General features: G+C 34.2%; 2 protein-coding genes across 3 annotated transcripts; one reads left to right on the top strand and one right to left on the bottom strand.

Moving 5' to 3' along the window:
• Window positions 1–1,956: 1,956 nt before the first annotated feature.
• On the top strand, window positions 1,957–5,740 carry LOC121796345 (F-box protein At3g07870-like). 2 transcript variants are annotated; one of them, XM_042195195.1, is made up of 3 exons: window positions 1,957–2,345; window positions 3,951–5,240; window positions 5,453–5,740. In XM_042195195.1, the coding sequence occupies exon 2, from the start codon at window positions 4,023–4,025 to the stop codon at window positions 5,232–5,234; it is 1,212 nt and encodes a 403-aa protein (XP_042051129.1). In that variant the 5' UTR covers window positions 1,957–2,345; window positions 3,951–4,022; the 3' UTR covers window positions 5,235–5,240; window positions 5,453–5,740. The 2 variants fall into 2 exon arrangements, with proteins under 2 accessions (XP_042051129.1, XP_042051128.1); XM_042195194.1 differs by having other exon boundaries at window positions 5,450–5,740.
• Window positions 5,741–13,962: 8,222 nt separating this feature from the next.
• On the bottom strand, window positions 13,963–15,772 carry LOC121796356 (heat stress transcription factor B-2b-like). The gene is made up of 3 exons (XM_042195207.1): window positions 15,539–15,772; window positions 14,906–15,184; window positions 13,963–14,822 (listed from the first exon to the last, which is right to left on the bottom strand). Exons 2-3 carry the CDS (start codon window positions 15,143–15,145, stop codon window positions 14,169–14,171), a joined length of 894 nt encoding a protein of 297 aa, XP_042051141.1. The 5' UTR covers window positions 15,146–15,184; window positions 15,539–15,772; the 3' UTR covers window positions 13,963–14,168.
• Window positions 15,773–16,335: the final 563 nt, after the last annotated feature.

The following is a 16,335-nucleotide window of genomic DNA, read 5'->3' as shown; positions in this document are numbered from 1 at the left end:
AACCTCCAAAAGTAAAAAAAAAAATGGTAAATTGTTATGGAAAGAGGAAAATAGCGATAAATAAGATCATATAATTTGTTAATCGAATTTTATTTCTCTTTTACATACACAATTAATTATGAATTTATGTTCTATGATCTTTATTCACTACCATCGCACCAACTACTTTGATTCCTTATTGAAAAATGTGGTGTGAAATGGAGGAAACGTAAGTACTTTATAAAGATAAACTATGATGCTAAATAAATATTGCCTTGGTGTTAATTGTTATGAAGTTTGAATCCCCAAAAGTAAAAAAACTGGTAACTTTTTTTTTTTGTAATTATACATTAAGAGTAAAATGAAGGTGGAAGTATAAAGATTTATATCCTATAATAAAAACATTGCAATTTTTTTTATCGAAAGAGGAAAAGAGCAATAAATAAGATTATAAATTGGTTAATGGAATTTTATTTCTCTCACATTATGATTTTTATGCACGACCAATGACCCCAACTACTTTGATTCCTTGTTAAAGATTGTGGAAAATATATTTTATAAAGATAAACTATGATGTTACATAAATATTGCCAAGATGTATTGAACATCCAAAAGTAAAACAAATGGTAAATTTTTATGGAGAGAGGAAAATAGCAATAAATAAGATCATAAAATTTGTTAATTTAATTTTATTTCTCTTTCACATACACAATTTATGATTTTAAATTTTATACACAATTTCTTATTGAAGAATGTGGTGTGAAATGGAGGATACGTATTTTAAGAAAAATACTGAAAAATATATTTTATAAAGAGAAGTTTGAACCCCAAACGGCCAAAAGCAAAAAAAATTGTGTAATTATTAAGTGTAAAATGGAGGCGGATGTATAAAGATTTATATCCTATAATAAAAACATTGCATTTTTTTATAGAAAGAGGAAAAGAACAATAAATAAGATTATAGATTGGTTAATAGAATTTAATTTCATTTTCACGTACACAATTTTTGATTCTATGATTTTTATGCACTACCAATGCCCCAACTACTTCGATTCCTTATTGAAGACTGTGGTAAAGATATTTTATAAAGATAAACTATGATGTTACATAAATATTGCTTAGGTGTTTTGATTCCACAAAAGTAAAAAAGATTGGCGATTTTTTTGTAATTATTAACTGTAAATGAAGGAGGAAAATTAACAATAAATATTCCCTCGTGTGTTTTGGACCCATAAAAAGTTAAAAAAAAAATTGGTGAATCTTTTTTGTAATTATTAAGTGTAAATTGAGGAGGAAAATAACAATAAATATTGCCTAGTGTGTTTTGGACCCATTAGTTGAAAAATTGGTTATCTTTTGTATGTAAATTATTAAGTGTAATTGAGGAGGAAAATAGCAATAAATATGGCCTAGTGTGTTTTGGACCCATAAAAATTTTAAAAATTGGTGAATCTTTTTTTGTAATTATTAAGTGTAAATTGAGGAGGAAAATAACAATAAATGTTGCCTAGTTTGTTTTGGACCTATAAAAATTCAAAAAATTGGTGAATCTTTTTTTGGAAATATTAAGTGTAATCAGAAGGAAAATAACAATAAATATTGCATAGTGTGTTTGGGACCCACTAAAAGTAAAAAAAGTAGTGATATTTGTTGTAATTATTGTGTAAAAGAAGAAGGAAAATAGCAATAAATAAGAGATCATATTCTTCATGGCAAAAGTAAAATACAATACTTCGTATACTTTAACCCAAATATTACCAATATTATTTATCAATAAAAAAAATTCTTTATATCATCAAATGAAATTTTTTGTAATCATTTATCCTAACTTTAAACACGGTGTATACTTGTATCAATATAAAATAAAGAAAAAATATTTTGTATTAATTGTGCGTTTACCCACAAAATGATGAATTTGTCAAAAGGAATTTGAAGGTTTAATGGTTGATTAACCAACTACTAATTCATGGGATTAATTCCAAATCCAAAATCATAATGAAATCACAAACAGTAAACCTCTAAAAAAATGGTGACTTCTCAATCGAAATCAAACCCGTATCATCTCCACCCAAATGTTGCGGAGTAATTTCTGTAATTGATCGAAGAAAACAGTCGTATTCTCCTACTCTGTGGCAGAAATTAGGAATGAGCCTTCAGTTCTATGTTAGGGTTCATGAATTAGTTTGTTTTGGCTGTGTTTTGAGCTATGAAGAAAAAAAGAAAAACGAAATTAAAGCCAGTGTAGCGAAGAATTTAGGGAATGCAGATGTTTTAATTGAGCAATGAGGAATTACAGGTGAAAGTTGATACATTTTTGCACTCCTTTCTTAAAGGATGCTTTGCCGGATTAGCAATATGAGGCTGAGGTATGAACATTTTGGAATTTGGTTATTTGATTTTAGCCTTTAAACTAGTTAGCTGTATTTGTTGAAATCAAATCGATTCAAGTAGAATGTGTGCTAAATCATATTTATGCTATTGTTCCAGGTCTTGATCAGTCTGTATAGTGATTATTAGTCTGATGTGAAGCTGTGTTATATTTATGTTTTCATTTTTCTACATTTTGGCTTCTGGCTTAGGATCTAGTTGTGATGAAGGTCTTCATGTTTTGGTTATTGCTAATTGGAATGTGATTATTTGGGAATCATACATATCAGACTAATGTGGACAATAATTTTCTTAAGACTAGAAGGAAGTAAGAGCAAATGGTTAGAATGGCTGTGTGTTTAGTACATTCATGTACTGTAGCTGTTTAACTCTAATGGCATCGTTTATGATTCTTAATATCTGATTGAAGATTTGAAGTGCCATCTATGCGATTGAAGTGTTGAGACTTAGCATTAACTCTTTGGTTTAGACGTGTACTTAATATTCACTTATAAGATATAGTAGTACTACAACAGGGGATAACTTTGTTCTCAAGTATGGTGATGTTAAGATCTACACTTTCTAAATAAGGGCGTCATATTGGAAACCTCATGTTTTCATCGAGGTGATGGAAGTATAGCTACTTTTGTTGATGGAACTAAGGATTGGAATCAAAGAATTTAATTAAGAGATGAAGTGCCTAGTTGTTTCTTTTGCCTAATTTAAGGTCATTTAAACATGATATGGGTTCGGGTGCAGGTAAGGAAATCTCCACCAATTTTTTGGTAAATATCTATGTCTGTATGAATATTACTGTGAGCTTGTACTATTAAGCAAATATAAGCTAAGATCATGATAGTATTGGGAATTGTAGAAATGGTGTGAAAAATATAGGGAAAAGATTGAGAATATCATTAAATTTTTTGTAAATTTTTACCTATTGATCTCTTTAAAAATAAGATATTGGATATTTAAATGAACACCTTATATTTTCATACTTGGCTACTAGACCTATTTGAAATTTAAGTATGTGGTTAAAGTAAGTAATTGGCTACACTCTGGTCATCCAAATATGCATGAGTGAATGTAAAGCATTTTTCATACTGGTTGTGCCTAGATCTACATGCGTTTACATTTACGTTACAACTCTGTTTGGTTTATTGTAATCGGTAGCGGACTTACATGAAATCAGCGCTTATTTTGAAGCTGTTTTCAATTGAAAATCTTACGCCAATGGTCTTGACTAGACTGTGAGCTAAAGGGATTTCTTTTGCGGTTTTTCCATCTCATTTTGAGAACATGAACAAGATTACGGAAACTTGAGATTGAGAAACTTTTTCTTAAAGATCATACGAGATATTATATGCCGAACACTTTTATATCTAATTAATTGAATCTGTCAAGTATCATACATACATGAATACGCATCGTCATTTCTAACCGCCAAAAAGTCATTTCTACCGGAAGCACTTTACAATTTATCATCTTATTGATATATGCATTTTCTCTTTTATTTAAAGACCTTTCTTTTTTATTTGCGCTCCCCATGCGTTTCATATCTGTAATATACTTTTGCTGACCTCATTTCATTGATTTTTGTGCAGCCCACATCGCTATATTAAATGCGTCTATTATAAACCACGCCCAAGTTCATCAGTTGCAGAAAGTGTGAAACAATGGAGAGGTCCCTCACCGAGCTACCTCCAGAAATTCTCTCAGACATCCTCTCAAGGCTTCCCATCACGAGGCTGCTTACATGCAAAGCTGTATGCAAAACCTTTCTTGAGACAACATCCTCCAATCCATACTTCAACTCTCTGCTTTCATCAAAAATGGCCCTCTATCTCATAGTCCAGTTCGGAAACTCCAACCATCCTACAGGGTCAGTTCATTTGATTGACTCTGGACTAGATACTGCATTTTTGTCGACTGAGATGGCCGAATTGAAACCTATGTTTCATATTCCGGATTATCCTGGCAGGTATCATAAGAGTTACAATATGCATGCTGGGGATCAAAATAATTTTTGTTTGGTTAATTCATGTGATGGATTACTGTACTTTGCTGAACGAGATTGTTGTGAGCGCTCATTTGTTTGTAATCCTGTAATGGAAGACTATCTAACTCTGCCTGAAGTTGTTAAGGATAGGAATCTGTTTCAGCTAACAATGGGGTCATGGTTTGGGTTTAGTGTGGGGGATAATCGATATAAAGTTTTGAGGATTTTAACCACAGTAATTGGTAGACCTCGGGAATTTGGGTTCAAGCAGGTGTTTTCGGCTCAAGTTCTTGTGGTAGGGTCATCTTCGTGGAGAGATATCGGAGAGCAGCCACCTTCCGAGCATCTTACATGGGATACATGCTTCATTCTCTTGGATGGATCTGTTTATTGGCTTTGCCAGTTTCCAGAGCTATCAAAATTCATAGTCTATTTTGATTTCCATCAAGAAAAATTTGGGGAAATTCCGTCTCCACCTGAACTCAGAAATGGTTGGCGGATAAATCGACATTATGCAAGCATGGGAGTCCTTGGAGGTTGTCTATCTCTGGCTGTTAATGTTCAGTCACTTGACATATGGGTTCTGCAGAGGTACGACAGTCAGGTGTCCTGGACCAGACAGTTTGTTATTGATACATCGTTTCCTGTGGGGAATCTTCTCGTTGAAGGCACGTTCAAGCCCCTGCAAGTTCTCGACAATCGCTACGTAATACTGATGATCTGGTCTGCCCTTGCCATGGTGTGCTATGATTCGAAAGAGAGGACATTCAAAATTTTCAATCTTAATGGGGTTGGATCCGTCTGCAGATCTGCTCTGCTCAAGCCTAGCCTTGTTCCTCTGATGGACGCCCTGAACATTGACGATGGCGATGAGCAGAATTTCGAGTAGAAAAAGGTAAGGATTTCCATTTTGGCACCACAGTGATTTCTTGCTTTGCAGATTAGTGGTTGTATTGTTTTGTCAATATGGTAGTTGTGAGAACACGTGTTGGTGTTCGTTTAATTGTGCTATTCTGCATGTACGTTACAACTCATGTACTGTTCATCATCTCCAACTTCTTTTACGCTTTTTACATCTCCTAACCTGTTGTCGTTTTTTCCCAGAAGCATCCAGGTTGCGTGCTCGTGGTTTAGATCTTCCGCCTGAAAGCATTTGCCTAATCTCGAACGCACATCCAGTATCACTCTCTTCGATTTCAGACCTATGTTCTTCAATTCAGTACTGTTTTATTTTGATGATGTTGTTTCTGCGGTGATGTACTGCTTCTTAAGTTACATTTTTAGTATTCTGTTTTTCAAAATAAGTAGTGTGGTTATGTAATGTCAAATGTGGATTGTTAGATCCTTCTTATTGCAATTTGCTTTGAATAAATGAAATATGAATTGGTTGAAAAATCAAGGTGTTGAATGCTTGTAAATTATATGCTATTCATGTCTATGGCAAATGATTTTTAATATCCTTCTCTTTTACTTTCATCCAACCGTTGTTAGAAGTCTCATTTGCTTTCGGCGATAGACTTTTACCTTACTGAATTAGACAAGTGTGTTAAAAGTGGAATGCGAATCTCACTTTATACTAATTATAGATTTTGAGTTAATTGAACTAATGGATCATGAAATTCGGTTATTAAAAATAAAATGAAACTTTTAATAGAGGACGAGGAGTACTATTTTTCATAAACAAACAAACTAAACTTAGAGTGTGAGGAAGTCTCACTTGCTTTAAACTTATTGAATTAGATTAGTGTTTCATTAGTGAAATATAAAGCGCACCTTTAAGAGTATAATATAATGGATCATGCGTCTTACTTATAAAATATAAAATGAGACTGTCAAAGGTGTGAGGGAAGTTCTGTTTTTTTTCCTAGAAAATTCAAGCAAATAAACCAAACTTATAATAGTAACTGTAAAAGGATTTCAGAAATTACTTAGTTAAAATGAAAAATAAAAAAAATAATAATTAAAGGCCCAACCGGTGACCTATTGATCTGCAGTCAATTGCTCTACCACTGAGCTATCGACCCTTGCTGTGCATAATTCACTTATAAAATTAAATCAAGAATAGCATTGATAAATTGATTATAATATAAAACCATATTTTTTCATTAGTTTCTTATTAATTTCATAAAACTTAAAATTAAATCATAATTTTCCAATTTTTGGCAATCATCCATCGATAGCGAAAATCGAAACTACTAATATATTAAAATTAAATCTAATATAAAATAAAATCACGCCATTTTAGATGCATGGACATCTTTCATTATCAATGTTATCATCGATATTTCACTTTCAATAATTGAGTTGTAACATATCATCGACATTCCTTAGGTTGGTTCACAAAATAAAAGATCATTGAATCGATGTCGTTAAGCAAAAGATCATGATAAAGTGTGTTCACAAACATTCCTTAGGTTGGTTCCTTGCATTAATTTTGGGTGGGAGAGGTATAGATTCAAATGAACTTACAGGAACGTTCCTATATGGCAAAACAAGAATCCTATAATTATTTAGAATTCAATTAAAAAAGTTGTATAAAAGAAGAATCCTAGAATTATTTAGAATTTTTTAAGTAGGTTTATGATGAAACAATAACATTAGTGCTAAATATATATCTAGATAATACTTCCAGCGGTTCTTTTACTTTGAATGATAGCATAAATTGATAAAAATATACGATTGAGTATTTGAAGGCCAAACAAGTTCAAAAATAATCAATTATCAAAGTAAATGATAGATTTGAGTCAAATTATTCTTAAATATTCATCCTGTCATTCAAAGTAAACACCCCCTTAGTAAAGGAGTAATCATCTTTGTTAAATAAAATGTAAAAGAACAATAAACTCTTGCAAATCTGTTTACTGGTATTCATAGCTTCATAGAGCGAAAAATAAAACTACTGAATATAAACTTTTTCAGCTCAAGTAAATATTTTGGTCTCTGCATGAGATTATTGGAGTCCAAATGTTCTTTGACAAGACCTCTCACCTACATATACATATAAATCAACAGCCGAAACATGAGTGAAGAATTATTTGTGCATGCTATAAGCACTTAGATATTGTGCTTAAAAATTATTTTAATTATTTATAAGTATATCTTTGTTAACTTTGGTAAAATATATTTCTTCTTTAGCTTAAAGGCAATTTGCCAAAAAAAGCATAACATTTGGTCAATTTCTGATCAATTTTGTAATTTTTAAATGTAAGTAATTAATTTTAATATTTTTCTCAATTATCCATTGATTTAAGTTTAGGAAAAATTATAGAGTACTCCATCCATCCCACTTTTAGTGGATTATTTCAAATCCGGTATGAGATTTTATGCAATTGTGTTTTGTGAATAAAGTAGAGAGAATAAAGTCATAGAGGAGAAAAAAGTAGACAGAATGATGTTTCCTTTTTAAGGAACTAGTACTGTCACGACCGCCCTTTAGGGTTAATAAATACGGGCGATCGTGATTAAAAGAACTCAGTAAACAGACAAAGAAAACTAAGGTTTCAATAAAAAGTTTGACCAATAATTAATATTTAAAAAAACGACCAAAGGTTTGACATTATCCAAAAGATATTAAGTTTTTAAATATCTAAATAATTAGGTTCAAAGCTACATAAATGATGAGTAAAAATAATGTCTCAGCGGAAGCGTTCAAGAGAAAGAGTGTCGTCATGTGTGGAGACACAACGACACTCGAAGTTCAAAGATAATCAAATAATACTTCAATTTTAATTGCTCAACACCACCAATTGCTCGTCGCCGCTCAACCTGCACATAAAGAAAACACATGCAGGGCTGAGTACTATAAAAATACTCAGTGGACTTATGCCGAAAACAAGTTATCAAAATAATATTTATCATGCCATCCATAAGTAACCATTGGGGTTTAGCTTTAGAAAGGCCCGAGGCACTCAAAATCATTCCCATTGTAAAAAGTCGACTGATCAGTCATTTTCCCATAGACGTTAACCATATCTACACATACATGACATGGAATGTGGCCACAAACCAAGTCACTAGACCGGCCAACCCATACGCTAGCACACAGTCTACCATAGGTGTACACTAATCCAAGTAGGGTTTGCGGCCCTACGAGGACCCGAATTCGATTTAAATAATAATGGCAAAAGTCACATTAGATAGGCACGTTAAAAATCAAATCACGGCATGATAAACATAGTTTTATTCCCATCGATAAAATATTTAGGACATTGTCCTTATTTAAAAGAAAGCTTACCTTAAGTTCTTAATCCGAAATTATTTCATTTCCCTTGATATCACGTCTCGCTTGCAAGAAATTACATTTAGCATTTAAATAACACATAAATCAACACAATGGATCAAGTAATGAATAGGATGCATGCATCCTAAGGCTTCAAGTATTTCATTGTGCCGATTATGAATTCTTCCAATTAGGACTTGGCCCTTTCAATTAATTTCAAATTTAATTAATTTCAATCCAAACCCCAAGAAATAAAGATATAAGCCTCCTAGCCCAACCATCAAAATGCATTCAGCCAAATTTTAATTTAAAACAAAGGCCCAATAATCAAATAAAGTAGAGCAATTACTCCCAACCCAAAACAAAGTGAAGCTCCTGACGCAGAATGAAAGACAAGGAAAAGAGTACACTTCCATTTTTTTAAAAATACACGTACACACACTTCCATTTTTTTCCACTCTTAATCAAACACGAAATTAAATAAATAGTAACCAAATAAACTATTACTCCATTTTAAAAGAAAACACAAAACACGTCTGCCTCATATTTCACTTTTTAAACACACCACCCCCAATTAAAATATTTTAAAGAACAAGAAACAAGGATACTGATAAGACTCGTTTCATGCATCTATTTTAGATATAAATTATGTGTTTTCTATAGTGCTAATGTGCATTTATGAGTCCAGGTGCGTGAAATATATGCCAGACCTAGGAACGTGTTCTATTTACTAGGGCAGAGAAAACATGAGCAAAAACTGAAGAAAAGGAGCAGAATCCTCAAGGGCACAATTGTCAAATCACAAAGACCAATTGCCCCAGGGATTGGAGCAGTGCCTATAAATACGAGGAAAAATATCAAAGGAAGAAGTTTTTTTTTCGGGAGGCTCTTAGTTAGAAAATTTCCTTAGGTATTTCGGTCCGCTCTCTGAATTCACACACTTAGCTCGCGCACTTGGTTCCATGTGAGATCTGGGGTAGTATAATGTGGTGTTTTGTTCAGTTTGGAAGTGTAACACCGCTCCGATAAGGAGCGAAGAAACAATTTACTTTTCGCACGTACTCTCTTTCGCCGATTTCTTTGCCGGAAATTCGGCGACTGTTTTGTGACTTGATTTGCAGTTTATGGTTAATCTAGTTTCGTTTTCGGTTTTGTTTTAGATCTGATGCTTATTGTTCTATTTACTGAGTTGGATGCTTTTCGCAATTGAATTGTTGATCGGAGTTGATCTATTGAATTGAGGTTGAATCGGAGTCGGAATGGTATAGAACGTTGTGGATCTGGTTTAGTTGGTGATGAATCTGATAGATCTAGCTTAGATTTTCTTCTGATTGTCCGAATCTGAGTACGTGAGTTTGGATCTGCATGGAAATCTCTGTTGTCGCTGATTTACTTAGTCCAGTAGATTAGATCTAATAGTTCTTAGTTTAATCTTAGCTTTCGTTGTTTGATTTGAAGTATGCTTTGTTTTTATGTTCTGTTTTGTTCATTTCTTGCCCGCTTGTTGAAGAAGATAAAGTCGATCAGTAGTTATAGTCGAATTTGCTTTAGTTTGTTAATTGCTGCTTTCTGTCAGTAGCCAGTTAGGAAAATTTGTTTTGTCGTTACTTTTGCATGTCTTGTGTCTAGCTATTTTAGGAAACTCATTTACTTGACCCAGGAAGTTTGGTGAATATTCTAAGTTGAATTTTGTTAAGAACCATGCATGCGTTTATATTCTACGTATTTTCAAATCTCCAGATCTGGTAGTTAGAATAGATTAGATTTAGTTAGAATAGATTAGATTTAATTTCTCAGGCCTAGTAGTTAAAACTCAACCCTCATGTTGTGTGGCAGCAACCGAACCATCCAAAAGTTCCCTCAATGCATTCTAATCCAAAAGTTCCCTCAATCCATTCTAACCCTTCCGTCCTCGTGAATTCGATCCCGACTTCCCTATACTAGCCAATAGTGTAGAGGGTTGAGGTTTTGAAGCGAGTGTAGAGGGTTGAGGTTTTGAAGCGGAGGTTGCTGCGACAACGTCTGCATTCTAAAAGTTCATGATCTCCTAGACCTTGTGCTCTAGCGAATTCTCTGGACCTAAGAATTCACCATCAAAAGAATCATACAATCAGCACCTCTCCGAACCCTTCAGATACCCCTTTCTCCACAAACCGTCGGTCCTCTTTCAAAAACACAACACCAAATAAAATAGAGATTTAAAGTATATAACAAAAGAATGAATTGAAAACCCCCATTCAAGAATTCAAAACCATCGCTACTGTAGTATTTTTTTCAACAGAACACACCCAAATCTTCATTTGTTGAACAAAACATAAATCCTTGAATTCATCTCTCTCTCCCGATTTTTTTCTCACATGAGCAAAATAAAAATCTCCAAATTAAAGAGTGCCCTGCCGCCGCTGCAGGTCATCTTCAACGGCTCACCGAGCAGCATCGATTTCACCCACGATTCATCCCGAACAACCCCGCAAGATGAGTTCTTAGTTTTGATTGTCTCAATTTAATAGTTGGTTGGGTATTACGTGAGATGCAAAACACATGAAAAGGAAAGAGGACTGGTTGTTGGGAGGAATATACCTTGAACAGATTTTGAAGGAACAAACGATAACTCCCTCTCTCGAGTTTGGTTCTCGGTTTCTGTCGGAAATAGTTAAATGAGTTGGTTTCAAAACATGTAGAATAGAGGGGAAATTCACAAAAAATTAATTAGGATTGACAAATTTTATTTCTTTGAAATTTTATTGGCAGATCACGGAGGAGGAGAGGAAAATTCTCTACAGAATGTTTATTTAAAATTTGAACTAAGGAAAGTCTTGGTGACCAAGTCAAGGAGGAAAAGATTTAATTAAATTAGTTTGATTCATGGTCCTTTATATTTTATTTAAATTGTGCAGTCCACAATTTATTTTCCACAAGACTGAATTTTTTGCATTATTTATTCAATTTATCGGATCCAACACGAAATTGAATCTAATAAATATTCCTCACGGAAAGGAATTACTTAAATTCGCATAGTGATTTACTTCACAAATTTCTAGCACTCATAACAAATTACCAATTAATTAAATTCACCCCATATTAATTATTCAAAGCAGTCACGTCACATATTCAACAAAGTTGACCCAGTCAAAATTCCAACTCAAAATTAGGTCACGAAAAGTATCCAACAACAATTTCACTCGGCAATTAATCCACGGACTTCGCTACATCAAAAGCATTAAATGCAAGTACTTTAGGGTTCGAAAATTAGGGTTCAAAAAGTGGGGTATTACAAGTACGACTCCCGAAGCATTGCGCGTATGACGATCATTAATAAATATCGAATTTATTAATGGGGTGTTCGGTTTGCAAGATTATATCCGGGATTAAATTTGTAGTGTGTTTGGTTCATGTGATTCAACCCCACAACTCTATCCTAGATGGATAATCATGGGATAATTAATCACAGCTAACCCCATATGACTAAAATAATACACAACTCAATCCTAAATTGTATCTTGGTATTATTTTATCTTGGAAACCGAACACCACCTAAGTGTATTATATAGTAGAGAAATTTATTTTTGCCAAAGAATTTAAGAAAAATTAATTTAACTATATTTTTATTTCAGTTCATTCCAAACTACTTCATTAGTTAATGTATTTAAAATGAAAAGCGCAAGTACATAGGACGAAGAGAGTATCAAATGAGTTTAGTTGATAGTAATACTTACTCCACTAGCTCCTTCCCATGGTAGTTAAAGTGTTTCCCTTTTACAATCATTTTGCAAAAATACTACTCCCTCCGTCCCTGAAAATTTGTCCCAACTTTCCTTTTTCGTCCGTCCCCCAAAATTTGTCTCATTTCACTTTTACCATTTTTGGTAGTGGACCCCACATTCCACTAACTCATTCCTACTCACATTTTATTATAAAACTAATATATAAAAGTCAAGCCCACATTCCACTAACTTTTTCAACTCACTTTCCATTACATTTCTTAAAACCTGTGTCCGGTCAAACTGGGACGAATTTTGGTGGACGGAGGTAGTAATAAATAGTTAAAGTTAAGAGAGAGTAAAGTAAGAGAGCAAATAATATAGAGAATACTCTAAGTAGAGCATTTCTATTTCGACATGGGATATGTAGTAGTGTTTTGTGAATAAAGTAGAAAATAAAGTAAGAGAGAGGAAAAAAGTAGAGGGAGTGATGTTTCATTTTTAAGAAATACTCCCTCCGTCCCGGACTACTCACACATTTCCTTTTCGGCATGGAGATTAAGGAATGAGTGTATAGCAAAGTCAACAATTGCGGCTGTAGGTGATAATTTTTACTAAAAATGAAAAGAGTGCAAATAACTTGGGACGCCCAGAAAGGAAATAAGTGCAAGTAGACGGAGAGAGTACTAGTTCATTTAGAGTCGGACATCCTAAAAAGAAAAATATGTCAGTGGTACAGACGGAGCATATGATTTGAAAGGTCAAAATTTATGATCTTTTTTGCAAATTTATATACCACTCACAAAACTAATTGATTTAGTATGAAAAATATATAATACTCCCTCCGTCCCGTGTTACTTGCACTTATTTCCTTTCTGGGCGTCCCAAGTTATTTGCACTCTTTCCATTTATAGTAAAAATTATCACCTACAGCCGTAATTGTTGACTTTGTTATACACCCATTCCTTAATCTCCGTGCCGAAAAGCAAACGTGCGAGTAGCACGGGACGGAGGGAGTACTAGTTTAAAGTATGTTGGTTCCACATCATGCACAATTTCCTCCTAAATCTAAGTCAATAAGACAATTTAGAAGAATGTCAAAATTACAATATAATTAATTATTTTTAAATTGTAAAACTGACTAGAATTTAATCAAATTTTATACTCCTACTAGTTTTTATAGCAGTTTGCCTTTTGTACTAATTTTATAGCAGTTTGCCTTAATTTTATATTGTTCCATTTGACATCAAAGTAGTATAGAACTATAATAACACGATTAATTAATATTAATATATTTATAAAAGCATTGGAGGATTATATATCTACATTTTGCGGGGAATGTATATACCCGTTAAGAAAAAATCAAGGTGCAGTAGCTAGACATCTTCATCTACATTAAAATATTATGTAAAATGAATTAAAATTTAATATATGTGTATGTAAGAATAAATTTAAGATGACAGATAGTGATTATTTAAAGTTTTTAGCATAATACTTAATTATTTAAAAATTATTGCATCATGAACTAGACATTTTGTAGATATTTTGTACGGATTATATTATTTACAAAAATATGTGAATGTTTGATAAATATACATCTTTTAGATAATAATAATATCTACTTTTTACATTTCGTTAATCTCCATCTAAAATTTGAGATCATAATAATAATAACTGCAAAATCTCACAAACATTACTCAGCCCCCTAATCATGATTAATATATCACATAGATATTTGGGATGTATTTATTGCACATAATTAAAGCCCTATATTACATCATCAAGCTCTATGACCAAACACGTAGCCATCCAATCGGGCCGTGTCGATCCGGGCCGGGCCAACTCATCACCGAAACGGTCAACATCAAAACCATGGCCATTATATCAGTACAATGTTTTCGAGCTAACACGTATAGCCACTATCAACAGTAATTGACAATTCTACCCCTGGGATCGCGCTCCTCGCTGCTCCCCCATCCGACGGCTCCGATTTCACGTCCTCCCCACGCGCCGCCGTCCGATCTCCGCTTCTCTTGTACCGCTTCACCCCGATCGACACCCCGAACAGCCTCGGGCACATCTCCTCCAACACCTCGTCGTCCTCCTCCTCCTCCTCCGCGCTGCAGCACGCCCGCGCCTCCGGCATAAGCTCCAGCGCCAGCGCCTCGCCCGGATTAGGTTCGTAGCCCGACATCAGATTGTAAATGCTGCTGCACATTCCCCTCAGTCGGCTCAGCTCCTGCCTCAGCTGCGAATTCTCTCTCCTCAATCTCTCGTTCTCCTCCATCATTTCCGGCGTCGATGTGCATTGCCGCCGCGGCGGAGTCGCTGCCGCCGGGGAAGAGTTGGATGAGAGGACCTGCTCGTCGCCGGAGGTCGCAGGGGAGATCTGAATCGCTACCGCCGCAGGCAGCGCCGTAGTAGTCGCAGCCGCGGTGGAGGCGGTGTTCGCAACCGAAATTTTACGGCGTTGGATGTCTCTGAGCAGCGCCTTTTCGCCTCTTCTGAAGCAATCGTTCGCGAACTCCCACCGATCGGGAACGATTTTTCGGAATCCCTGCAAAAACAAATCCGCAGAAACGGTTATCGCGAAATTCCAGTAAAACATTTCATCGGGATATGACGCTGAATTCAACTTACGTAGGTGTTGAGCTGACGAACAAAACTGGAGAAATTATTGTGTTTGAAATATTTAGGCAACAAATCCCTCGCAAATTCAGCTGGCCGCCACACGATGAAGGTTGTTCCATCTTCATTCCACGAGATCAAATCGTTGAAACTCGGATCATCAACCAGCTGATACGTTTTCGTCAGAAACGGCGTCGGAACCGACCTCTGCGACTCTCCTCCGCCGCTCCCAGCGCTGCCGTCGCCGCTCATATTAGATGAACACGCGATCGATTTATGTATATTCAAACCCTAAACCAGTAAAAAAAATTCAATATGTTAATGCCATATAGAATTCAGATTCTTCATCATATACCATTCTCAGAGACCAAAAACAAACACAAATTAACTAAAGGCATAACATAAAATTGCTGCAAATAGACGTTTCAATATAAAAAACAAACTCGTCATTAATCAGCTAATACCTAACATAGATTTATATCAATTCACAACGAAGCAAGTTGTAAATGAGAAACAACGGAAAATTTTCCTAGAATCTATTAACGCATGAATAAATCCAGCAGTTTCGACCAAAACATAGAAGATTCAATGCACTAATTAATCACGTATAGTAATAAATCTATCGAAATTAAATCTTCATATTACCTATACAGCAAAAAAATCTACAACTCCAACGGCTTATTTATCACAGCTTCGCTTCAAAATCTGTGATTATAAGCAACAACTTTCCGTATCTCAAATTCCTGCGAGAACAATCTACAGATGAAATCTGAAGAACACGAAGAACCACACACTCTTTTTCTAGAAAGTTCGCAATGGGAGAAGAAGGCTGTGGAAAGAACGGTTTAAAAATAGAGGAAAACAGTAAATTATACACCAATTTAATTATTAATGTGGGAGAGAGAATTTGCCGGGCGTCAGAGAAGAAAAAAGGGGCCGGTGGGGCCCGCTTGAGAAGGTACCAGAAGAATTAAAATAGATGAGATGAGATCTTCTCACTCTATTTTTAGTGCAACATTCTATTAATATTTAAATAATTCCATAATAGGGTGTAAATGAAATAATTTAATATGGTAGTGTTACTACGATTTTTTTATATCATTAATTTAATTTATCTTCAAAATTATTAGGGATGTTATTAATTTTAAATTACATAAAAAATAAACTTCTATTCATTCTTTTTATTAGTAATAGATAGATGAATAAAAAATAAATCGAAATTTGAGTTGACTGCTATCAGTTATCACTATAAATTATAATAGCAAACTAATTATGAGAAATTGAATTATGACGTACTCTATATAACGTAGCTTGGTAGGATAATTTTTCTTTGATTAATTACATGCTAAATGACTACAAATGAATGATTTTTTATAAAATAAAACAAGTGGAAATGTGACGTTGATTTAATGTGAATATAAAAATATCTTTCTTTTTCCAGA

The sequence above is a fragment of the Salvia splendens genome, chromosome 3 (assembly GCF_004379255.2).
Source record: "Salvia splendens isolate huo1 chromosome 3, SspV2, whole genome shotgun sequence".
In the NCBI taxonomy this organism is placed as follows: domain Eukaryota; kingdom Viridiplantae; phylum Streptophyta; class Magnoliopsida; order Lamiales; family Lamiaceae; genus Salvia; species Salvia splendens.
The sequence above is the reverse complement of the archived record's forward strand: the minus strand, read 5'-3'. Positions and strand labels throughout refer to the sequence as shown.